Here is a 26,112-nt window from a genome sequence, read left to right as displayed (position 1 = left end):
AATCAAGCTAGATGTATTAACTGAGTGGCTGCAACGGTATTAAGAGGTAGGTGATGATTTATTTCTCAAGCAAGGAAAGACCTACATCTTGAAACCATGGATCAAGTTGTTGGTTTTATTACAAAGGTGCACTAGTGGAAGTCTTTACTGGAATAAGGTTACCTGCCTGGGTTTTTCCTTTGGTATCTTAATTCCTATCTACAATAAAAAAAAAAATGCAGTGATATTCACCCAGGGATGAAATGTCAAACTTTATAGCCTCCCCTTGTCTTCCAGGGACAAATAAAGAATCCAGACACAAGCCCCAGCAAGAACGCTCTCAAAGCACACATACCCTAAGTTGAAAAACCATTTATTTCACTGGGGAAAAAAAAAAAAGTGATCCAACTCTATGTGTCTACCCGCCACAAGCCTTTGGGCCAAAAAGACTCAGGAGCAGTGACATGCTCACAAAGGTCATTCCCAAGTCCAACACCCACTGGAAGCAGGAGGCAGGGAGACAGCACACCCCCCACCACAGTTTCTGCACACAATGAGGCCTGCTGGGAGAACAGAACATAAATGGGAAACTACAGAAGTTTTGAAGAACAGGAAGAACAGGAAAATGGGCAGGAAAGAGGAAAGGAAGAACTCCTCTGAACTTAGCAAGGCAAATTAAGGTCCACGATTCCTGAGGGACTGAACGTACAGAGCCGAAAACGTCCCGGAGATGGGGTACCACGAAGGGTGTATTCTCATGCACAACCGCAGCTCGGAATTTCAGCCCACACACATCCCACCTGCAAGAGAGCACAATACAGGGGCTTTACAGCAAAGCTCAAAAGGGCTTCCTATTTAAAACTTCAAAGAACATCTTTACAAAGTCTGGTAACTTGACACTCCTTTTAACTTTACTTGTACCCATCCCCAGTATCACAATAATCTCTAAAAGTGAAATGAGCTTAAAGGCCAGAGGAGAAACTGGGAAAGTCAAGCAATCCCAGACTGAGGCCCTTCTCTAAATTAAATAGCAAACATTCTTTGATGAGTGTAGGCAAAGATAATTCATTTCTCTTGATGTTAACATCAGCATTCCTCAGAAAAGGTGATTCCATGTCACAAATTGTCACTGGAGGCCAGGGGGGAAAAAAAGGTTCCATACAGCCCTCTGGGGTAGAAGTCAAAACTATGTTTGAATCTGGGTTTAGTACCAAGGTCCAAGTTAAAAATCATTCAAGGTCTAGGCAAAGTAGCATCAACTGAACAAACTTTAAAGACCTGAGGGCATCCAACTCGGCCTAGGGAATAATGTAGTGGAGGGCATATGTAAGCTACATACCAAGTCATTCAAGTTTCTTTTCCAGCCCTATCAGTGACTTCCTATCCAATAATCTCTGGCAAGTCACATACCTTCTGCCTTAACTGAAAGATAACAGAGTATCACTCACCCTGTCACTACAAAATTAAGGATCACTGTAATGTCTGGGACATACTGGAAACTGGGGGTTTCCTAAGACAAAGGGTGTTGAGAATCACCGTTTAACACAACAGCAAACTCAAAATACCTAGAGCCCAAAGCTGGCAAGCATCACAAAGAATATACTCAAGTAGAGCCAAATGGATCATGAGGCTCAAAACATATAGCATAGGAAAAAGCCAGAGGACTCAAGGTAGAGCTGGTTCAAGAGTATTAAATGTTGGTAATTAGTGGGAAGATGAAGGGAGTAATTTGCTTAAGGCAAAGCTCCCAACCCTGGTGTTCATTCATATTTATATCACCATATACTTCGAAGAAGTGGAAAGGATGTCCACCAGTTAACACTGTGAGACAGTTTAAAAAAAAATGAACAGGCTCTTTTGACAGATTCAAAGATAGAACAATGGGGTGGAAACTCTATTCAGGGAATGAATCTGAGCTAAGTGGAGAAGTTGGATTTGAATCTATAACCCAGACTCCTTACTGAAAGCTTTATTAATTAAAAGGTACCTTTTCTTCTCTCTGTCCCAACTTACCATCAAAGAAGTTTTTTCTATAAAGCTCATAGGGAGTGAACTGTTCAGGAATGTCAGAAAAAAGTTGCTTCAAGATTAAGATGATGCCACCTGGTTAGTCTTCACAGTAACTGGGACCTGAGCAGTGAGGACTACTTAACCAGTTATGGATTTTTTTTTTTACTCTAGGTCATATCAGACCTTTCACATAGCACAAAGCAGAACAGGAAACTTACAAACCTTGATAATGTCGCACACCTAGGAATTTCAACAAAGGCTCTGAGAAACAGCACACCTCAGTCTAAATATATGGGTCCCAGGTTCAGTTCAATTTCAGCACATAGGTGTGATCCAAGATTCATCACACCATTCTTAGTTTTTCCAGGCACAAATAGCATCAGATTGACTCCCACTACTAGGAGCCCTGGAAAAATAGCCATGAGGGCTAAGGATGTTTATATATTTCAAAAAGTTAAGTAATTAAGGACTTCCCTTAGCCTCTGCCATGCTAGTAACCTTACCCTAACCCCGCAAAAGCAAGCAAGCAGGGCAGCCTAACTGGAGCCTGTAAGCTGCAGGAGGGATGACAAAACCAGAACAGGGGACACCCCACCGCTCTCACCTCAAGCTTTAAAAAGCTGAATACCGCGCCCGATCCGCATACTGCTCCCGCTCATACCGGGCCATGTCGTACAAGGAATTCCGCGCGGCCGCCGAAGCTTGGGACAACTCACTCTCATGCCCGTAACCGTAGCCCTCTCCAACAGTGGGGACTGGGGCTGTAGCGCGACGCAGGGGGCTCCGATCCCGCCCGTAATATGAAGTGGAAGCTGCAGTAACAGCAGCAGCGGCTGCTGCAGCAGCAGCAGCTGTAGCAGCAGCAGCTCCTGAGGTCGGCAACAGGTGTCTATCGTAGGGATCGAGAGAGGTGGAGGTGAGGTGACTGGCCATGGCTGTGTTCTGGACTTGTGGCAGCTGGGACAGGGTCTGCTCTGCGTAATTATAGGCAGAGGCAGCTGCAGCTGCCACTGCCTCATAGGACCGGGCAGCACGGCAGCGCTTGTAGTAGGCATCGAGCGCTCCGTACGCGTTGTTGTAATACAATGAATCCCCATAGCTCATGGTGTAAGGTGTACGCACTGCTCCATATTGCTCATTATATTGCTCGGTAAAGTCTGCCACTCGGCCCGAACGATCTATCGGACACTCTTTGGACCAGTGCCCCTCTTTCCCGCACCGATAGCAGCCGCTCTGGTCTCCCATCCCGGGCGCAGTCCTAAGCCGGCTGGTGGACAACTGCACGTGCATTCGTTTGCCTTGAAGAAACAGACGCAAGAAGGGTTGCTATCACTCTTAGTCAAAGCCCCCGCCCCTACCCCAGACACTGGTCATAGCAATGGCTTTATCTAGACAACTCTATGCAGGACTCCTTGACAAAAGATTTTTTTTTAAGTTAAAAAAAAAAAAAAAAGAAAGTCCACTATATAAATTCAATAAAATGACCTGGTTTCAGGCAAAGATCAGTAAGATGAAGAAATGTTTCAGCTCTAACACTAGTTAAATGCTTGTGCCCAAAAATAAGCACCTCAACCTTTGCCAAGTAACTAGACAAAATCTACTCTGAACAACTAACCAATGTCAAAAGAAACTATCAGTGCTCCACAAGATTCTCACATTTCCAATCTTAACTATCAAGAATGATTTCATTAAGCAGGACAATACAAAGGCCCCCAGTTCCCCACTCCAAAAATCAAAGAGAGTAAGACCTGAATATTACTACTGATAGAGAATATAAACCAGAACTGATCCATGACTGAATGTGAAAAGCAAGTTTCAAGATTTCTGGGAAAATAACTCATGAACTGGGGGAAAAGGGACAATCATAATGCATTGAAGGACTGCCTTCCCCTTTAACAGAGTCCTTTAAATTGCTGGTCCTTATACTCATTCTAACAATGATTCTTTACAATCTGACAACTAACTTTAGGGACTGCCTGAAAGGGTCTAAAGAAATAGAACAGGCAATTCACAAAATAATTTTTAAAAATGTTATGAAAAACATGGAAGAAGGGGAGGGAGGTGAGAAAAAAGGGACAATAACCAGTAGTATCAGCGGATCAAATAATTCAGTTAAACAAGACTAAAGTACTTTTTCTCCTTAAACTAGGGATCTGAGAGATGGCAAGAACACATACTTAATACTACTTTTGCTGAATATTACAATTTATATTCTAGAAACAAAAAATGTTACTTCTGAAAACTTAACAAAGGAAGAAAGTTTTCTGAAGAAATTTAAGGTTTAAATCTTTTCACAGAAACAGTTTTGACCTAACATGATCTACCAATTTATTGGTAAGCAAAATTCCAGCAAAAACTTCTAATGCAATTGGCTACAATGTACCAAAACATGCAGGTTTCAAAGCAAATGGTTACAAAGGAAAGTCAACAGATAGATCATCTACTCATCTAACATTACAGAAATTGGTAAATAGACAATTTCACATGCAAAATTAAAGTCTTGGGAAGCTAGAAAAGGAAAAAGGAGGTGGAAGGATCAAACTACCCCCAAAAACTCCTGTTGTAAACATTACATCTGGTAAGTGTAGACACATTACAGGATAAGAACTTAGATACACAATTAGGTGCTCAAATGCTTTAAAGTGCTCACCTATGTCCCTCTGGTATTTACCCTCAGGGACACCTTGGCACCTAACAAAACCAAAGAAAACAGGTGCAACCAAGGAACTAACCAAGCACATTCATGACATAAAGGTCAATAACTAAAGCCCTGATCTAAGGATGTGTCAATTCCAAAGCCAGGAAAAGAAACTAACTCTAAAAATATTTACCACAGATGTCTTTAAAATGGGCAAACGATAGAGAATACACCCAAAACAGAGAAACTGAAAGACCATCTTGATAAATACTGCTACTCCATAAACACGAAGAACTCTACTAAACAATAAGGAGAATGACTAATGCTAAGTAGCAAAAAATATAAATAAGCATAGGCAGCACCAGAGAGCCTACAATTCATACCAAAAGTGAATGCCTTATCGCCATAAGGACAGGTTGTCCAGAGTCAGTACACACTGGCCTCCCCGTACACATGTAACTGCTACAAGACTCTCCCATCCACTCAAGTGACTGGGTTAAGTGGAGAAGAGTCCAAAAATTAGGTACCACAAAGCCTCCACAAAAGCAGCCTTTGCTCCCAATTAAGTTGTTGACAGCAAGTTAATTCTCAACTTACCAATTAAAAAAGAAAAACAAACTAGACCTGAGAGACTAGTGACACTTTTCTTTAATAACACACAGCAATACCCACAACACAGTGCACGGTTAACTTGGGGGAACGATGACCGGACCTCCAGCTCTAAGAAAGGTCCAATCTAAGGGAAATAAACACACAAAACAGGAGCAATGACAAGAGAGTACTCAGAAAAGGAAACAGTAACTACCTTGTTTGGGCTAAAAAGGTTGAAATATAGTTTAAAAATGTAGCAAGTTGTGGGAATACCCCAGAATTAAGCAGTACTTACAAAGGAGAAAAGGCTCTTTTTTGATACCAGGGACACAAGGGGGTGGTGGGATAGGAGAAGAGTTTTAGTAACCTACCATGGTTACTACACTCACCCTTCCTGATTGACACTTGCCACAGGAGCTCACATCTTAAACTAAGAAAAGATAAAACTTTCCAAATAAAGCAACAATTCATACCATCATTCATGCAGCCCTCTAAGTACACTAACAATCTAGTCAAGGCTCTAAGATAACACCCATCTAAGGGCTCTATTCACCAAGGATGTTGAGTCCACCCTCAAACAGTGAAAAGGCATTGCCATTATTGCTCCCAAACCCCAATATTCCCTCCTCAGAAACTCCTGAAATCAGACTTTTATTCTGGTGTGGCCTCATCCTCAAAACAGAACCTCTTGGTACAAGCATAAAAGAAAAGCAACAAGAACAACAGCCCTTTAAAGACCCTAGTTATCAAAACACTAGTTATTTAATAACTAGTTATCTTTACTGGGAAGTTAGGAGTTGGGCTGAGGCAGGGAGCTTAACAGGGATTCTGCTCCCAGATGTACTGCTTAAAACGCTTTTGTCACATTCTTCATATGTAAAATAAGGCATAACGCTGACACTGGGCTGAAGCAATAAATTCAGAGTGAACCACCAAAATGTGCTCTACTACCAAGAAAAACAGAGGGAAAAGGGTACTGGGAAAATCAAAGGAAAGGATTTCTGCACTAACAGACATAAAATAAAGCTTTAGGAGTTCCAAACTAAAGCCATGTGGTGTTTTCCCCAGGGACTAGTCTAAGTTAAAAGTCTCTTATTCCCATGCATTCTCCATTTTAAGTCCATCACCCACAACGCTTCACCATCAGCCAGCCAACAGCTCTATCTGTACCCCTAAACCTCTCCCCTCACTTATCCAACCTATTTTCTGCACATAGAGTGTGTTCAGCCCTCTTCCCAAAGAGGGTGGTTCACCTTGAAATTCTGTGTTGTCAAGGCCCCTGATGGCCTCCACTGCATCCTCCGCCCGCTCCATGTGTACGAAGGCATAATCTTTCACGATGTCACACTCGATGACTGGACCATACTCCTCAAACTTGGCCCGAAGCTCTTTGTTGGTACACGTGGGACTGATGTTACCCACGTGCAACTTGGTGGAGGTTTTGCTCTTGTTCTTGCTGGCTTCCACGTTGATGTTCACCCCGTGCAGCTTGTAGTGGTGCAGGTTGCGGATGGCATCCTCGGCCGCCGTCTTGTCCTCTATGTGCACAAAGCCGTAGTTCTTAATGATGTCACATTCCAGCACCTTCCCATACTGCTCAAAGAGGGAGCGGATCTCTTGCTCTGTGGCCTCCCGGGGCAGGTTTCCAATAAACAGCTTCACCATCTCGACACAGCCTGTGTGAGAAGAAAATATTTCTAACAAAAGACCTTAAAAATTTTTGTTGAAAAAAAAAAAAATTGCCACCTCCTTTCACTCTAGCAAATATTTCCAGTTTTCCCTCTCTCACACACCCACTTCCACACAACAATCAAAGGAAAGTGGAAATAAGGAGGCCTGCTACAATACCGGCTGTAGAACCCTTAAGAAATGTAACAGAAAATGTAACAGATCCTTAATAGACAAAGGGTTTGATAAGAGTTGAATGACTTCTAACGAAAATGGAAATGAAAGTGAGAGCATACACGCAGCGCTAGGGATACTGGGCTTTCCTAGCCACTGTGAGGTCAGAAACCGTAGGTCTAACTGCTGGCTGGCCGCACGGGCTCCTGAAATTGTGAATCAGCTCTTCCTCTCGCAACCGAGTAAGGAGCCACCATTTCCGGAAAAGTGGGCCTTATAATAGCTTCGTTTTAGGGTTTCCTTTGGAAGCGATGAACGGGCGACTGCGCCCGACAGCAAGGCCTGAGGAGAGCCCAGGAAGTGCAGGAGTGGGGAACGCCTCTCTCGGGGTGCTGTCCTACGAGCTCCTGCAGAACCGGGAAAAGCGTGCCCAGAGAAGGGCTTCAGACTCCTCAGACAACAATGTCTCACAGCCTAAGAAATTCTCGAAATGGGTTTCAATTTTCCTAAGTTTAAGGGAAGCACGGTAATCTCTATGGAAACGTCAAGGCAGGAAACCGAGCCAAGTCGGGTAGAGGGCAACTTGGGGATAAAGGAAGGTATTCTCGGGGGAGGTCGTGGGGGAAGGGCTGCTTCAGGCTTACCGCGCAATGCCCAGCACCGAGGTCGGCTCTCAGAGACGGGTGCGGAGGCCGCGACCCCACTAGGATACCTCTGAAGCCCAAAGTAGTGAGATAGGATTTAAGAGAGAAAAGAGAGGCAATGGAGGGGGCTCGGAGTCTCTCACCCGCACGGAAATCAGCAGGGACTCTTCCTCGCGGCGCAGACGCTTCTGACAAAACGCTAAAATGGCGGCGGCCGCAGCAGTGACTCTGGGTAGAAGGGGAGGTGAGCCTACCACCGGATTGGCTGCTCGGTAAAGTTAAAAGCAGGCGTTCCCGTAGCTCCTCCTCCTGATTGGTTACCACCAACGCCAATTACCTGAGAGGCCGGGAAGAGGTGGAAACGTCAGTAACCCCTCAGCTCTTACGCGAATGCCAATGAGCGCCTATCTCGCGAAGCCGAAGTCACTGATTGGGTAAGAGGTCGGCGTGAGGGAGGAACTACAAACGTGGGCTTCGCCCGAGAGCGACCCGCCATTAGGCGGAGCGAGCTAAGGCCCTGGTGTGGCGGTCTTCAGCTTCGTGGCGCCAATTTCGTGAAGCCTCGGAAACGTTTCGCCATCAACACGTGCACAGCCTGACAATATCCCCCTTTTGCCTCCTCCAAATTCCTCCCTCTAAACTCCCAACCACCACCCCTTCGCAGCCAGGATGCCACGAACGATAGCTTACGCAGACCCAAACGCCAGGTAAGAAAAAAAACCGAAGCGTCCCCACCTGAAGAACCAAACTCCTCCTTTACCCAAGAATCCACCCTGTAGCCCTCGGAGTCCCGGACCTCCCCCCAGATCAAAACTACTGTCATAGGTGGTGAAAGGAACTCTGGAGACAGTTAATGGGCGCGGCTTCAATTAGGTTATAACGGCCCCAAGCTAGCCGGCTTGGAGGCTGCGTTACTTGGAGGCAATGAGGAAACCAGTTCCCTCGAGGAACCAGCCTCCCGGAGTGTGTCCAAGATGAAGTAATGGCTTCTTTGTGTGACCATGTAGATTGAAAACACCCCCACCCCGCCCTGAGAAAAAAACTGGAGCAGCGAAGTTTTTTGTTTTATTTTATTGGGTGCCATGAGCCAGAGCTGTAGGTTTAAACTCCTAGAACCGACCTTTGAGGAAAGAGCCTAATCACATGCAGCTATAAACAAAATACAATCAAAACAGCATTCTCCAGAGCGTCTGGCTCCCTCATCACATTTTCTTTCTCATCCTTTGGCTTCTTCACATAATCCCCAACTCACTGAGCAAGCAATGACCCTTTGCAAGGCAGCTTTTGAGGAGGGAGTTAAAAGCGGGAAGTGGGAAGGTGCTGGATGAAAAGACATGATAAAAGCAATGAATTTTCTGAGTAAGGGGATCATGAGTGGAGATGACATGAGTATAACACGACAGTCCACAGCAGCCTCCAAAGGGGAGGGGGGCATAAAGAGAAAGGAGTCAAAGTTATGGAAATGGGTTTTAAAACCTGACGTGACTGAGGAATCAAATGATGGAAAACCGGTCAAGAACTTACTCTAGGGTGGGAAGAACAAAGGAGCTAAAAACATCAAAATAATACATTTACAGATGTGGTTGACACTAATCTTGGTCCACTTTCATTGTGGATTCTTATACTGAGTAAAGGCAATATAATCAGTGATGAAGAAAACCAAGTGTTAGTCAGCTGCATGTGTGCGCCCTTTTGAGGGGGCCAGCATCATGTAGGAAACTGCAGGCAGGGAAACTCATCTGGTATAGAAATCCTCTTAGGTCCTTTCAGTTTGATCTTCCAAATTCAGTGTGTCCCAACAGCCCTGGAGATAAAACTTTCCTCCGAAATACCAAAGCAGATGAGATCAACTCGCTCTATAAAACTAGGAATCTCTCCAGATCCAACGCAGAGAAGACTGGGAATAGAAATCTCAGGATCACAAACCATGCCAGTTTGCAGACCACAGTACCACCCCTCCTCCCCCCCATCTAATTACTTGATTTACCTTAGGAAAAGCCTTTAAGGTGGAGTTGTAGTTGTTTCATTTTGCAAGCTCATCCAACTGAATAAAGCACATTAAATCACCCCCCTCTTCTTAAAATTCACTGCACTGGAAAAATTTCACTTACCCCACCTGTTCTGGTTCTTGCCAGTCTCCCAATCTCTTAAACAACCCCCATCTCCCATCCCCCCACTCCACCACCACCACCCCCCCACACACTATGCTCCACCCCAATGGCCTTTCTGTTCCAAGTTCAGATTAGAATGTTCTTTCTCCAGGTCCTTGGGTGACCACTCCATCTAAAGACATCCTCCTACTCCAAAACCCGACCTTGGAACTCCATCTCAGGACTTCATGTCATTTTTCCAAATACTTACCACCACTTGAAATCCTATTTGTTCATTCCATTCTTTTCTCCCACCTCCTACCCTCCCATCAAATAACTTGTTCAAGGGCAGGGACCTTTTCTTCTTCCCTACTCTATCCGGTGTTAGAAATGTGCCTAGAACATGGTAGGCACTCAATTTTTGTTGACTAAGTTAACACATGGGTGAATGCATGAGTTAACTTCTTGGAAACCAAAGGAGATATGATGAGATTTTCAGTTAATATCAGTTTAAGACCATGGACACTTAGTCCTAAAAACAAACATTTGAGTCTAAAAACAAGCACTTGATTCTTAACACCTAGCATACTTTCCAGTCTCCCTCAAACAGAAAAAGCATGTACCCAAAAGCCAGGGGGTAACCTATGCTACAGCTTTTCATCACCAGGACTACCAGCTTGACAAAAGCTGCAAAACAAAGCTTTAGGCAGAAAGATCGTATTTGTGGTTCAGCTGTCTCCACACTGATGTTCACCTATCCAACTCTACTAAAGGAGCTTAATATTCACCACTTAAGGTTTATAAATTAAAGACCTATGTTCCAAATCTTCTACCACCCCAACTATGCAAAATAGGATTGAATGCGGTATTTTATTTTATTTTATTTTTTTTTAAATGTTTTGTTTATTTTTAGGAGAGAGAGAGAGATAGCGTGAGCAGGGGAGGGTCAGAGAGAGAGGGAGTCACAGACTGAAACAGGCTCCAGGCTCTGAGCTGGCAGTCAGCACAGAGCCCGACGCGGGGCTCGAACCCACGAACCGCGAGATCATGACCTAAGCGAAAGTCGGACGCTTAACCGACTAAGCCACCCAGGCGCCCCTGAATGCGGTATTTTAAAAGCACCTTGTCCACAGGCACCTGGGTGGCTCAGTCTTTAAGCACCTGACTCTTGGCTTTGGCTCAGGCCATGATCTCACGGTTTGTTGGATCAGGCCCTGTGTCGGGCTTCTTGCAGACAGTGCAGAGCCTGCTTAGGATTCTTTCTCTCCTTCTGTCTGGCCGTCCTGCACTCTCGTTCTCTCTCTCAAAAGAAAAAAAGTATATATATATTTTTAAAGCACCTTGTCCAGAACACTGTAAATACCTCTTGGTGATTTTTTTCTTTTTTTTTTACACCGTGTATTGTCAAGTTGGTTTCCATATCTTGGTGATTTCTTAATTGGCTGATCAGGTTACTAAGCACCTCAAAGGTAAAGTGACTTGTTCAAAAAGTCATCTAGAAATCGGGTATCTGTCATAACCAAGCATAAATATACACTCTGACTGCAGATTTTGAAAAGACAAAAGTGCTTGGAGCCTGGACTCTTGAAAGGGAAAGGAGGGACAAATCCAAACATAGGGGGGAAACACTCGTGTCCATGAAAAACATTCAAATGTAAATAAACACATCACTTTCACACCTTTAGGGGTGCATAAAATTTATACATGTTAATATCTCTGGCTCCTGTCCAGAAATGAGTTACTGGTTTAATAAAAGCTCAAATTAAAAAGAAGTATTCTCCAAGAATATTCAAACTGGCCTTCCCGCACTCAGCCAGTCAAGCAAGCTTCTTAAGCCTCCAATCCCACTGGCAGCTACACTCTTAGCCTCCCTTTACTGTCTTTGCAGATTCCCTACCGCTTACCTTTCTTTTCCATACCCAAGGAGAACCTGATCCCAGGACACTGAACAGTGTTGTCTGAGACTGGAGGTGACAAAAACTGGTGTGATCCGTGGCCTACTTCACTCCTAGGTATCACTCATTTAAAAAATCCACTGCTTCACTATCGCTCATATGTACTGCACTCACACCTACATCCACAGTCCTTTGCTCAGCTGTGAGACAGCTCCACCAGGCCACCCCATTCTCCCCAGAATGTCCTAACTCAGGTCTATGAGACAGCTAGCATTTAATAATCAGTGTCTGGGGGCGCCTGGGTGGCTCAGTCGGTTAAGCGTCTGACTTTGGCTCAGGTCATGATCTCGCAGTTGGTGAGTTCGAGCCCCGGGCTCTGTGCTGACAGCTCAAAGCCTGGAGCCTGCTTCGGATTCTGTGTCTCGCTCTCTGTCCCTCCCCCACTCGCACTCTTTCTCTCTCCCAAAAATAAAATAAACAATAATCAGTGACTATACATGACGCCCCACACTTGTCACATGTTCTCATTTGATGCTTCCATGGTATTGTAACGATTACAAGCAAAGTCCTGGACAGTTCAATTAAAAATGACTCAATTCCTTATCTACTGTTTTCGAACGATGTGATCCTAAGAAAAGTTTCTTAAGGGGTCCCAAGGTAGCTCAGTTGGTTGAGCGTCAGACTTCAGCTCAAGTCATGATCTCCCAGTTCATGATTTTGAGCCTCAGCTCATGAATTTGAGCCCCACATCGGGCTCGCTGTCAGCCTGTCGGCACAGAGCCTGCTTCCCATCCTCTTTCCTCCTCTCTGCCCCTCCCCCAATTGTGCTCTCCCCCAAAATGAATTTTTTTTTAATTACTTAACTAACCTACAGCCTCAACTTCTCCATTTACAAAACAGGTTTAGAAATAATGGCTTTTGGGTTGCAATGAAGATCAAATGAAGTTACTGTATGAAAAGCACTTTTAACAGTGCTTAAGCAAGTGTTCAATGTTAGCTATTATCTCCATTTTATAGATGAAAAGCCTAAGGCAGAGTTCCTGACAGATCCAAGATCATACAGCTAAGTGATAGAAACACTCAAACTCAGGAAATCTGATTTTAGAGCCAACACCCTTACTCATTCTGTGCCAAGTCAATTTTCCAATCAAACAAATCCCATCTCCAGAACATTTTAACTAGTGGAAACTGCCCCTTCCTTACCTTCCACTACCCTAGCATTGCTTAGTAACCGTAACTAGTTCACTGAGGTAGGTTCTGCCTCCCCGTATTATAAACTCGAGGTCAGAGCAAGGGCTCAGCTACTTAATACTGTATTTCCGGCACTACAGACAGACACAGTATTTCATGATTTAGAGCTACACTTGAAATAACTTTAAGAACTCCCCCACCTGGAAAACTTGATTCTACCCTTTATGATCTCTCTTAAGGTAACTATAGGTGAATATAAATTTTTCACTTGCTTTAATCTTATCTTTTCTATTACCCAAACTTTGATAACATATCCTACTAGTCCATAAATCTAGGAAATTATTTTCATTACAACCCAAGTCATCCCCTATTAGGGTCAGCTTACTTGGCTTGATAGGACAAAATGACTGGCAAGCCACCAGTCTGTCCACAGACCTTGGCAGAGCTTAACTGATGGGCAGGACTAGAAAAGCAGCCTACCCGGAGGGTGACCACTCAGTGATACTTCCATTACCTCCACCAGAAGGGATGGAGCCCCAGGCCTACCCCAGACATAATGTGAAACAAGGTCCAAACCTCAGAAGAGAACAGGCTGACAAGGCTAGAAGCCTCTATGTAGTCTCGTTCCAGGAATAAACCATCTTTAACTTCTCCAATGAAGGCCAAGTTGTAGAGGTGATAGATGCAGAAGTGCAAAATCTGGGAGTCCATATTCCCCACTCTCTTATCCCAAAACACACATTAAATATCTGTCTTCCCATTCACTCAACCCCACCATCTCCAAGTTATAGGACCCAAGAACTCAGAAATCCACAAAAAGCAAGTATGAGGAGCGGGCTACAGGATTAACACAGGAGGCATAATTTAAATAAAAGAGAAAGAAGGAAATTTTAAAACAATCTGCAAGAAAGAAGAGAATGACAAATGATTTAGCTTTGTAACCTCTTCTGCTTTAAACAACGAAAAGCTTGAGAGCAGCAAGGGCATCAGGACCTAAAGATGATAGGCAATTAAGAGTGATCATCTAGGCCAGGTCACTCTGAAGAACTTGGGCTGCAATAAAGAACATCAACACTGGCCCCAAAGCACATAAAGCTGTTTTTCACAGGAACCACAGGATTGGAACAGTGGCAGAACCCTCACTGGATAAAGGAAGACATAAAGCCACATGACAAATATTACAAATACACAGGCCACAATCACAGCCCTGTAATCAACCAACCCCTCTATTTTCCAGAGTAATAACCAGACCTAAGTTTGTTAGCTTGGTCCTCAGATCACCCCACCCTCCCTGCAGAAGTGACAAGAAACCTATCAAACTCCCCCCACCCAGTCCTGCAAAGAAATGAAAAGGAGCAACAAAGCACCTGGAGGTAAAGCAGTGAGCAGAAGGAGAAGCAAGGAAAGAGCTATGGCCCCAGCACCCCCGGAATTACCCATTAGCATCCACAAGAGCTCATTCTTGTAAAGATCATATGCTTTTTTGCCCACCGGGCAGAGGGAAGGGAATATCTGGGGCAAATTACTACGTTACAAGCCAAGTTCCCCAAGAAGCCGGTGAGAAAAGCAGAAAAGAACCCACCTGAATTCCACTTGATTTGACACACACAACTCCCCAGAATCATCTTGCCCCAAAATGCTCCCAAATCAAATATCTAAAGCCCCCTTTCCCAAAGGAACAGCAGTAGGTTCCTACCCAATCAGTCTTCTGTTCACTCATTTATTAGTGAACCCAAGCCTCCACTTTGTCCCTGGCTGGAACTGTCCCTGCGCCCCCCCCACCCCCCCACCCCGCCCCGGTCCGCTCAACCCACCAGTCCCAGAATAAAAATACAGAAAAGAATCTTCCATTTCTCACTCTATCCCAGCATCCCTACTCGGGTTATGCTTGTACCTCACCCCTTTCCCAATCTGTGAGGACACCTTCGAATATAAACCCAGGAAGAAAACATCTGGAAACCCTAACAAATGGGAGACGGGAAGTGAGTCTCGGGACCGATGGCAGAAGTTGGCAGGACGCAGGAAGGACACTCCATGGTGATGTTCAACATGCGAAACACCAGCTCTACGGCCATATCCCCCGTACCTGCTTCCAATCGGCCGACTCCTCCTCTCCCCACCACAGGGAAGTACCAGACACTGACACCACCACACCACCCTACCCCCACTACTGGCTCCTTTCCAGGTCCCAGCTCCAGCACTCACTCAAGCCCAGTGCCGGAAGGATCCACTAGCCTTATAAGCACCAAAGCAGTCCATTTCCCCACTTCTCACTTGAGAAACCATACCCCAGAACCATCCTGCTTGGAGCATAGGTTGCTTCCGAACTGGAGAGAAGTCAGGGGGAAATGGGCAAATAAATTTACTGCATTTTGGTGTGATCAATTAAACTTAAGGGCTGAGGAAGTCCAAGCAACTTGGTCTGGACTCTCCAGTCCTAAAGACAGCAGACGAACAGGACGACGATGACCTAAATCCCTCTGGGCAGCAGGGAAATCACTAATTCCCACATTCAAACCCCTTTCCTCATCTGTCCTGGGTTCTCCAGCTGCCTTTCCTTTAGCTGTCATGTCTTCCTGGATGTCAAACTGGCTCCTCTGAAACTGAGTGCAATCAAGACAATGACAACCAGGTTTCCAAACTGCAAATTGCCCCAAGTTTTATTTGTAGTCCATACAAAAGGGAAAAAAAATTAAGGTTTTCTAACACCACCTACTTGGGGAGATGGGGATGTGGGACTGTGCCACTCAGCATCAGCTAGAACATCAGGGGGTCAGTAGGGATTTGGACATATACCAACCGACTGTCCCAACAGGAACTCAGTCTCAACACAGTCTATACTGGGACAAAGTCAGGGCCCCCTGGACTGCTGGCACACTGGCGCACAGGAAATGGTTAAGCTAACCCTTTCCTGGCCTCCCTCACATCTAAAAAGAAAAAGGCGCCGCCGACCTCAGTTGCAGGTTGCTTCCCCATCCAGACGACCTTAAATATCGCGCACAAAAATAAAAGGGAGCCAGGAAAAAATAAAAACATAAAAGAAACTCCCATCCTGGGGAGATGGGAGGCAGGGGAGAGGGGAAACCGCAGATCTAGAGCCAGTAGCAAGATTTGCTGCTGAGGCGAAGGAACAAAGTAGGTTACTGCCAAACACTCAAAAGGATCATCTCCTGGGGAAGGCCCACAGGGTCGAGGGGATGAAAAACCGCAAACGGGAGAGGTATGGGCCAGTGGTTATAACCTGGGCCTGCACCCTACCCCACCTCTCCTCTCCTTCCCTCCCTGTGGTGCCCCATGCCAGGATGGCCCTACATGCGGCGCTGGTAGCCAGAGTGCATCTGAGCTGCCCGCAGGTAATCATTATAGGAGCCCGAATAGCGTGCGTAATCGGAATGGGCATCGGGCAGGCGACGGTAATCCAGCGAGGACTTTGTCGGCGAGCGGCGGAACGAAAGCTGCGACTCTGATAAACGGCGGTAATCAGAGAGCTCGGCTAAACGCCGGTCGGAACCATACCTAGTCGAGAGAAGAAGACAGTTGGTGAATGAGACAATTGAGGGGAGGGCTCCAGGTGGGCATGGGGGAGATGCCAATGGGGATAGGGAGGGTGTGATCAGATTGGTCTCCAACAAACAAGATTTTGTCAGAAGGCTCATCACCCTATCCAGGGCAAGAAATCAAGCCTGGTTCAACCAGTGGGAAACCAAGCCCACCACTGAAGCCCTCCCTTCTCAACTGGCCAAGGTAGATTTTGGTCTACATTCCCAAACCACAAACAAACTATCCCCACCCTGGGCCCTACACAGAAAGTCCTTGGTTGTTTATCAACAGAACGGCGGACGAAAGCAAGGTCCCCAACTCCCCAAAGAGTGGACGCACCTCGTATACACCTTGCCTTCAGCCAGTGAGTGCCAAAGGGACTACTCTTTCAAACCCACCCCACCAAAGCCAGGACAACCACATAACAGGCTTAAGGATCCTTGAGACGGTGGGAAAGGCTATAGGCCACAACCGCAGGCAGTAGCTCCAATGGCACTTGGGGTAGCCTAAACAGGTGACACTTTTCCCAGCCTGACTAGCTGGTACCACCCCAGGCTGAGCACTAATGCTCTACCTGAACCCTGGTGATCAAAAAAGTTCACAGACATCACCCCCCTTGCCCTTTGGACACCCCATGGGAGCAGATGAGAGAAAACCAAAGGAGGGGCCAATGGCTCCAGTTTCCCTCCCATGCCAACCTCAGCCCCTTGCCCTAAGCCCCAGCTGGGGGCAGAGGCGGGGGGGCATACAGTACCTTTTCGACATGGCGACAGCCTTTTTGTAGGGATCGTCGTAGCTGGCCCGGGGTGGGGAGAGGCGGGTACGCTCATAGGGCGGCGGGGTGCTGTTGGCGTTGGCAACGGCCCCCTGGGACATGGACAGGTAGGCTGCAGACGGCTGACCTGCCCCATCGTAGGCATTGCCCGGCTGGCCACGGTAGGAGGCAGCAGCCTGGGGATGCTGCTGGGCAGCATAGGAAGCAGCCAATGAGGCTGACGACTGAGTGCGGTACGGAGCTGCCAAGGTGGCAGACGGCTGGGCCCCGTAGGCAGCTGCAGCACCATAGGAGCCAGTGGCTGCAGCAGCTGACTGAGCCCCATAGGAGCCTGACAGGCCCATTGATGCTTGAGCCCCGTAACTATTCAGCTGGGTCTGAACAACCGGCTGGGCCCCATAGGAGCCAGCCATTGGGGTAGCGGCTTGTGCAGCGTAGGCAGCTGGTTGACTGGCATAGGCAGCAGCTGTAGCTGGCTGTGCCACATAGGCAGCCGGCTGGGAAGAGTAGGAAGCAGCCTGCTGTGCAGCATATGGGGCAGACTGGGCATTATAAGAGGCCGAGGGCTGGGCATTGTAAGAAGCTGCCTGGGCCCCGTAAGCAAGTGAGGAGGCTGCAGACTGGGCCCCATAGGAGGCTGCCTGGGCCCCATAGGAGCCTAGGGAGGAAGCTGCTCCCTGGGTGTTGTAGGAGGAGGCAGCCGCACGAACCCCATAGGAGGAGGCAGCCTGCGCGCCATAAGAGGATGGCTGGTTACCATAGGAGGCAAGGGAGGAACCCTGAGCCCCATAGGAGTTGAGCGAGGAAGCCGCAGCTGGCTGACCCCCATAGGAGGAGAGGGCCGAGGCCGAGGGCTGAGCTCCACCATACGGGCCAAGCGAGGAAGCTGCGGCAGACTGGGAGCTAGGGCTAGCCAGCTGGCCCCTGTATGGGGCCCCAAGGGAGACAGAGGGCTGAGCGCGATAAGAGGCTGCCTGGGCTGTCATGGGCTGAGTCCGATAGCCTACACCCAAAGAGGCAGAAGGCTGGGCCCTGTAGGCAGCTCCCAGCGACACTGAGGGCTGGGCCCGGTAGGTGGCTGGCTGGGCCGTCAGAGGAGCCACATAGGAGGCTCGGGGAGGTGAACGGCGCAGGGGGCTGCGGTCGCGACCAAAGAAGGGTGGTGTGGGCTGACGGGCTTGCCCATCAAAGCCACCAGTGCTGTTGCCAAAAGCCTGCTGGTAGTCGAAGGTGGCAGAGAAGCCACCAGTTCCAGGGAATGCCGTATCCCCAGCCCCTGGTTTCTTGGTCTTGTCCCCAGACTGGATAGCCAGGCCAGGCCCCTTCTTCTGACCCTTGGTTGAGAGTTCCACGTTGATGCGCTTGCCCTTCACTTCTTTGCCGTTGAGCTGCGCGATGGCGGCTTTGGCATCTGCTTCCTTCTCCATGTGAACAAACGCGTAGTCTGATAAAGCAGCAGACAGAGGGTTAGCAATTAGGGGGGCAGGGCATGCTACCTGATGGGTCCCAAACTGGACACACAACAGCACCCAGCTGTTGCCAGCTACCTCCAGGCCTCCAAACCTTCCTCTCCAGGAGTAGGTCATAAAACATGGTTCCCACATAACAAAGCTTCTGTCTCAAGCAGTCACCTTTCCCTACGTGTTCTCCCTATTCTCCCCTTTCTCTCTTTCGCATCACTCAACTCTCTGGTGAGAGAAGAAAGAGCAAAGATGAAGTGCAACACAGGATAAAAATCTTCACAGCTCTTATAAGTGTAAACCACCAGACAAAACACAGAAAGGGTTCCTGGATCACTCAATTATTTAGCATTCTCTAACCCAAGATCACCAAGCACTACTACTCCCTTTGAAGCTTAACTCTGAAATACTGGAAATGACCACTAATGTCTTGGCATGACCCAAATCTCAGCCCAGGGTCCAATTAAATTAAAAAAAAAAAAAAATATTAGACTGCAATGCACAGTTCACTAAATTTCTCCAATGTACTCTCCTTTTTTTTTTTTTCAGAGTACTTCCATTCTCAAAGTACTTCCATGCACAGACCTTCATTTGGACTTCACAACAATCCTGTGAGTCAGGCAGAGCAAAGGGTCATTATCTCCATCTTATAGGTAGGCAAACGTGCTTAGAGAATTTATATGGCTTGCCATTAACCAAAATGTCTTACAGCCAGCAACAGAATCCCAGCGCTTCCACGCCCTTTCACTACACCAGTCTGTCCCTGAGAAGTCAATGTATAAAACAAGACCATATTAACACGATAAGAAATTTAAAAAGCAGCTGGAACTCATGTAAGCCTATGAGGTGGGGGAATGGAAACCGAGCCTCTTAGCTGAGATCAGGCCCAAGCCTCCATCCCCCAGGCTACATTATATCCTCTACTGGTTCCTCTTCAAGGTACAGATATATACCTTACCCCCTTGAGCATAGAGCAAACTGTTTACAGGAAAGATCTGGTTTCTTAGCTTCATGGTGAGAAGCTAAATTAGTGCAGCTTGCAGGCTCTGCTAAGCTGGCTACCCCTGAAGTCCTCACTCAGGATCTGAATGAGCTGTGGTGTGATACAGGCTTAAGATAGGATGTTGATCTCAAAGTCCTACCACACAGGAGAAAATTTTAGAAAGGGAAGTGGGAAGAATTCTTATTCATGTCCAAAGTCACACACCACAATAGTACAAGTAAAATCTGAAACACACTGACAAAATCATGCTCATAGAAAATAAGGCCATGCACATAAACCCATCTAGATCCATGGCTACCTAAGTACCAAGTACCAGGACCCCATCTCACATCAATTTAGGAAATGAAGAACTACCTGGATGAAATCACTAGGTTCCATTTCTCAGATAACAAATCCTTTTGAAGGACCTCTAAACAAGAATCCTAACTTCTAGATTCATACTGGGATGCTCCTCTCTGGCTGCTCCCAGAAAGCAAGTCATTTTTCTCCTTGTGAAGCAATGCCACCAATCTGCCTCTCATAGAAATGAAACTAAAAATATAATCAACAGGCATAAATCAGAAGTATGGTATGCACAAGGAATCCTAGGTTAGGCACTTAAGAGCCTCAATTATAAATCCAGATATCACTGACTTGGTAAATCTGTCCTACCCACCTCCAATTTAGGAGATTCAAATAACATAAAAACGTCTCGTAAAATATAAATAGCCATATAACGAGTAAGAATTATGATAATCATTCGGGCTTAGGAATAACCATATGCTTCGCTCCCTACAGAATATTATCTTTTATCTGTAATAATAAAAAGCAAAAGCTACCATACCATTTATACATGCAAACTTGGAACCTGCCAGAGAGGACTAAAAAAACAAAATCAGCTATCACAACTCTCAGTCCTCACACACGCATGGTTAAAACCTGATTCCTTACCTACCAATTAAGGCAAAAAAGTGTTCCTTTCGGCCTAGTCACAGAGTACTAGAACTGTCTTATGATCTCTCACCTCCACTTTGGGTAGAGGGAGCTAAAAATAGATACTGGTGGTCAGTGATCTCTTTAAAAGCAGAGGCTGACCTGACCCTCCAGAGAATACAATGGCAAACAGAAAATGGGAGCTTGTAGGCAGATTAAGGGAAATGGAAAAAAACCTCCAGGCAATGTGAGAGAATATTAACAAATGATATTATAATCCTGCCTAACCTATCCACAAATTCCTGAGACCAGAACAAACTAGGAAAAAAACACCCAACAACAACAAAATACTTCAAAGGGTTTACAAGAGGACATCCCACTGTCTACTCCCTACTTAGCTAGGTTTTATTAAGAAACCAACCAAGTTGAAATTTGAAAACTAAGATTTCATATGTACAATTTACCGCTCAGATGAGTTCTAGAATTGATTTTTTAAAAAGCCCTCAGATACAATTGTAACCAATTCACATCAAAATGCTCCTAATCCTGACATTAAAGAGAAATGTGACTTGGTGGTCCAGCTGATTCAATCATGTCAGCCAAAAGCCAAAATCAACACCTAACCCTATCAAAGATACCCAGGTACTCAATTACTCCCAGGAGATGAAAAACCAGAAACCTAAAGAACTCTGCCTAGACAGCTAGTTCAAGAAACAGTAACCTGTAAAGGAAATCCACTGCACTTAAAGGCACTAGAGCAAGCAATGTTTTACAGAGATCACCTATTGGTCTAGTGGCATCACAATTCCTCTAGCAACAAAGTTAAGAGAATCCAGAAAGGCGCCTCAGTGGCTCAGTCAAGCATCATCCATCTCTTGATTTCGGCAGAAAAATGAATTTTTCTATCCGAGAAGAGTAAACACCTCTAACTTTAAACTACAGATTTGTGTATAGGAGGAAAAAATGGCCACCCACAAAAAACAAAAACAGAAACAAAAACCAAAGGAAACAGTTTCCTCTTCTGCCTTTCAGACCTCCGGAAGCCTAAATGGTTCCTAAAGCTGTCAGTAATTCTCATACTTCATCTTTGAACACCCAACAAAATGTAGCTGTGGAGACTGATTACAACCCACTGTTGCTATGGAGACCTTTGCTTCATACATCAAATCATATAGAAGCTTCAGGGGTAACCAAGCAACGATGTTTTTCCCTTGTGAAATAAAACACAACTGGTTGTCCTATACAACCCCAAGCTTCTGTGCTTTTCAAAGACCTGACAGCCAACACCAGAGGCCTCGATCATCGAATGCCCATTCCCAACCCAAGAAATGAGTATTTTTGGAGCCCAGAGCCAGTTTCTTCTGCTACATTCCCAACTTGAAAGCCTCACTTTCCTTCACCCCAGAGAGACAGAAAAGCACCAGTGGAGAACAAGACAGTCAAATCTTTCTCAGAGTCTCTTACATCAAAGTGCTCTGTTACTTACCAGGGTAACCACAAATAACAGCTAACCACTACTCCCTGAGGATGTTAACACATGTTCACAAAAGGACAAAATAGACAAAACTTTCACTCTCACAAAGTCAGCCAGGAGTTCTGAAAACCACATGCAGTTATACATTTCACCCTCCCAGCCACTGTCACTTGGTATCAGTCCAGAGAGAATCCAGGCAAATTTTTAGTTTCCTCTACCACCTGAGAGCAAGCTTCTTGACCAGAGTACCATGGAGGCTGTCCCCCTCACATGTTAGTTTCTAAATTCCCAGTCTAGTAGCCACCTTGCCTAAGAACCACAAAAGATATGTGGTAGGTGAATTAAACACAGCACTGTCATAAGGAGTCATGTACCCCCTTTGGTTTCCTGGTCAGGTGCCCAATCTGGAGTCCTTCCTACTCTTTAACTCTAAACAAAGCAAAAATCAATGCACCATACAGCCTGCCTTAGAGCACCCAGCAGGAAAGCCCGATTCCGGAGAGTCGTGGACTGGCATAACCTGAGTTGAGGAAAATAGAATGCAATATTAATGCAGAACAAGGAACTGCTCCTAGTAGTGGAGACTACAACCCTTTACACCTCCCCGGCTGCAGAAAGGACAAGGAATGACCCCAAAAATATGCCTTATTACGAGAGCAAATGAAGTGTCTTGGTGGAAATAAGCACCTGCACCCATTTAGTTCCTATCCCCAAAACTTTTCACAGAGTGTGGGTCGGTACGAATCCAACACCAGGAGTAGGGGCATCAGATACACCCCCAGGTTGCATCCTTGAAGATGGCAGGGCAAAGTTAATTCTCATCTGTTCACAAGAGGAACAGAGACTGGCCACATACACAAGGACGGTCCCACCAAACCTTGCCAACATAAAAGAAAAAGAACTTACAGGATAGGAACCTAGACTACAAAAAAAAAGTCAACGGGGTCCCAAAAAGTTAGACGGGCCTAAATTACAATGATAACATTTTTCTCAAAGAAAAGGCAAACTAGGGATCTGTCCTAAGAATTAGACTACTCCAGCAAAGCCGATAGCCAATGATTAACGAAGACCTCTCACACACCCCACTCCACGACCCCCCTCAGCCAGAGTATATGTCCCCTTGCAAAATCACCAAGCTATTAAGAGAACACTGCCCTGAGGGCATGGGGCTTGGCAAGTAAAGGCTTAAGAGGCCTTCATAAAACAAGCCTCCTTCCCCATTCAAAAGGCCGGGGTTTTCAGTTTATATATATAAAATCGAGCCCAAGAAAAAAACCCCAAGTTTGGGGGACTTGGAAAACAGCGTTGCCACGCCTAACCCACTTAACAATATTGAAAGGCCAAAGTGGTTCAGAAGGGGCCCCTCCTGTACCCACGAGTAACTATACTCATGAGTAGACCCACGCCACACAATGCTAAAAGATCCCAGCCCAAGAAACGTCCAAGGGCCCCGTTACCTTCCGCTCGGGAGCATTCATCGGCAGGGAACACGAGGGTGGCCCTGGGGCGTCAGCCCCCACCTTTTCCCTCTTCCCTTGCTCTGACCGACGTCTGGAGAGGAAGTGGGGAAGTGGCGAAATCTTCCCCGCTCCATGATCCGGCTTGTGCCCGTCACTTCCCAATTTCCGCTCGGTGCCAGGCCCAGGAGACCAGTGGAAGGCGCGCCCCCGGTATATTCGCAAGTCTCGCAGGCGCGTCCCCGGCCCCGTAGCTCGGCTCACAGTGGCCGCCGAACCCACCCAGAGCCACTTCCTCCCATCTGGAGAATGGCGTCTGGACGGCAGGGAAGGAGGGTGGCTCTACCCATCGCGCCCCCAACACCTCCGGCCTCGATCCCGCGACTTCCCCACCCTCCCCAACCGCGCGGTGACCGACCCCCGGGAAAGGGGCGTGGCTAACAAGCAGAGTGCCCAGAGCGCGCCCGCTCCCGCTCCCCCGCTCCCCCGCGCCTCCGCGTTACCTTTCACCACGTCACACTCGATGACGCGTCCGCGGCGCTCGAAAAGGCTGCGCAGTTCCTGGCTCGTGCATGCAGCCGACACATTGCCCACGAAAATCTTCCAAGTGTTAAGAGGCCGTGGGCGCGACATCTCCACCACGAGCGCGCGCCCCGGCCGCAGCTCGTGGCCGTGCAGGGCCTCGATGGCGCGCAGCGCGCCTGCATTCTCGCGCATGTGCACGAAGGCGAACTGTTTCATGACGGCGCAGCTCATGACCGTGCCGTAGGGCGCGAAGAGGGCTGCTAGCTCCTCTGGCGTTGTATCTGCCCCATCGACGTTTCCCACGAATATCTTCATTTTGCCGCCGCAGCCGCCTTCCCGGGGAGCCGGGACCTCTCCTCTAGCGACAGGCGAGACGTCCGACCGGCCGGCAGTCCTCCCCAGGAATGGCTGGCGACCGAGAACCCCGCCGCGCAGGCGCCCTGACCCAGCCAATCGGAGCCCGCATCCCGCGCGTCCTGCAGCCAATCATAGAAGCTGAAAGAAGATGCACTCAGGCGCAGCCAATCCCAGAGGGTCTGGAGCCCGCTCGTTAGCAGAGGGGGCGGGAAAGAGACGACGGCGCGCGACCAACCGCCACTGCCGGGGGGAGGGGGAAAAAGAAGGGTTGGAGAAGGGGGAACGCGCGCGGGGAACATCGGCGGCCTAGAGGCCTACTCGGTGAGACGGCCTCTGGCCCGGGTGGGGCCGGGATCGGCGGGCCCCAGGAAAAACTTTGTTCAGCCGGAAGTCGGAGCTCCTCCCATTCTGGCAGCCTGGGCCAAACCCGCCCCTGGAAGTGGCAGCGAGCTTGTCCACCGGAGGGTCGGGCCTGGCGGAAGAAACCAGGACGGCCGCCTTCAGTCTACAAACTGTCCCCTCTGGGACCGTGCTGGGCTGTCGGGGGGGGGGGGGGGGGGGGGGGGGGGGGCTTGAGAGGCATCTGCCCCGTGCTATTAATTCATTCTTTGGAAACACATTCCCCTATATTGCTGAGGTCCTGGGAGAAGATGGAGAGTGAAAAATCAGAGTTTCGTCTCTGCCTTTGTGGAATTTTCAGCAGAGGAATAATGATCTGGATCGCCCTTGCGTGCGCTTGAAATTACACAATAAAAAGTTTAATACAACTATATCCGGGCAAAAGAATGGTCCCTGAGGGGACGAAAGTTGAGCCTTTATAGAAAACAAAAAATTCAAAACAGATGTATGTTAAATAAAAAGTATTTTGCGTGGCAGAAGAGAAAAACATAAATCCGTGTGCCAAGCCCAGGATTTACCTCCATGGTCATGCTACAAGTTTATTGAGCACTTACCAAGTGGGCAGCACCAAGGATATAGCAGTGAACAAGAAGTGACAAAAATCCTGACGTTGGAGCTTATACTATGGTGAGGAGAAACCGAAAATAAACAAGTAAGACATGTAGACTGTATGCTAAAGATTTGAAGCAGCAAAGCAAGTAAGCTCTCCTAAAGGGGGATCATTCCAGCCAGAAAGTACAAGTCAAAAAAAGGTCCTGGGGCGAGTTCGTCCGCTTGTTCAAGGAATAGCAGTATGGCTGGAGGCTATAACAGCAAGGAGATGTAGGGGGAGGTTGTCACACCCTATGGGCCAGTGAAATGACTGCCTTTCACTTTTTTTTTTTTTTTAAGTATTCAACAATTCTGTACCTCACCAGGTGCCCGTCAGGACAAGTGCACTCCTTAATCCCCATCACCTATTTAACCCATTCCCCCCACCACCACCATCCCTCTGGTAACCATTAGTTTGTTCTCTATAGTTAAGAGTCTGTTTCTTGGTTTGTCTCTCCCTCTTTTTTCCCTTTGCCCCTTCGTTTTATTCCTTAAATTCCACACGTGAGTAAAATTATATGGTTTTCCGTCTTCCTCTGACTGGCTTATTCTGCTTAGCACTATACTCTCTAGATCCTATCTCTGTTGTTGCAAATGACAAGCTTTCCTAATTTTTTATAGCTGAATAATATTCCATTGTATATGTACTCCAGCTTCTTTAACCATTCATCAATCAGTGGACACTTGGGCTGCTTCCATATCTTGGCTATTGTAAATAATGCTGCTATAAACATAAGGG

At 47.0% G+C, this 26,112-nt stretch overlaps 2 protein-coding genes across 5 annotated transcripts; both read right to left on the bottom strand.

Moving 5' to 3' along the window:
• Window positions 1–336: 336 nt before the first annotated feature.
• On the bottom strand, window positions 337–7,926 carry LOC120240146 (RNA-binding protein 4). 3 transcript variants are annotated; one of them, XM_039244793.1, is made up of 5 exons: window positions 7,848–7,926; window positions 6,472–6,894; window positions 3,209–3,287; window positions 2,594–2,878; window positions 337–779 (listed from the first exon to the last, which is right to left on the bottom strand). In XM_039244793.1, exons 2-4 carry the CDS (start codon window positions 6,881–6,883, stop codon window positions 2,602–2,604), a joined length of 768 nt encoding a protein of 255 aa, XP_039100724.1. In that variant the 5' UTR covers window positions 6,884–6,894; window positions 7,848–7,926; the 3' UTR covers window positions 337–779; window positions 2,594–2,601. The 3 variants fall into 3 exon arrangements, with proteins under 3 accessions (XP_039100724.1, XP_039100723.1, XP_039100725.1); XM_039244792.1 differs by having other exon boundaries at window positions 2,594–3,287; XM_039244794.1 differs by lacking the exons at window positions 2,594–2,878; window positions 3,209–3,287.
• Window positions 7,927–7,953: 27 nt separating this feature from the next.
• RBM14 (RNA binding motif protein 14) lies at window positions 7,954–24,455 on the bottom strand. Of its 2 annotated transcripts, XM_039244790.1 has the most exons (3): window positions 24,005–24,450; window positions 17,175–18,639; window positions 15,514–16,396 (listed from the first exon to the last, which is right to left on the bottom strand). In XM_039244790.1, the coding sequence occupies exons 1-3, from the start codon at window positions 24,339–24,341 to the stop codon at window positions 16,189–16,191; spliced, it is 2,010 nt and encodes a 669-aa protein (XP_039100721.1). In that variant the 5' UTR covers window positions 24,342–24,450; the 3' UTR covers window positions 15,514–16,188. The 2 variants fall into 2 exon arrangements, with proteins under 2 accessions (XP_039100722.1, XP_039100721.1); XM_039244791.1 differs by lacking the exons at window positions 15,514–16,396; window positions 17,175–18,639 and adding an exon at window positions 7,954–8,041 and having other exon boundaries at window positions 24,005–24,455.
• Between the last annotated feature and the right edge of the window lie 1,657 nt (window positions 24,456–26,112).

This window comes from Hyaena hyaena, unplaced genomic scaffold, assembly GCF_003009895.1.
Source record: "Hyaena hyaena isolate Hyena2069 unplaced genomic scaffold, ASM300989v1 scaffold_248, whole genome shotgun sequence".
In the NCBI taxonomy this organism is placed as follows: Eukaryota; Metazoa; Chordata; class Mammalia; order Carnivora; family Hyaenidae; genus Hyaena; species Hyaena hyaena.
The sequence above is the reverse complement of the archived record's forward strand: the minus strand, read 5'-3'. Positions and strand labels throughout refer to the sequence as shown.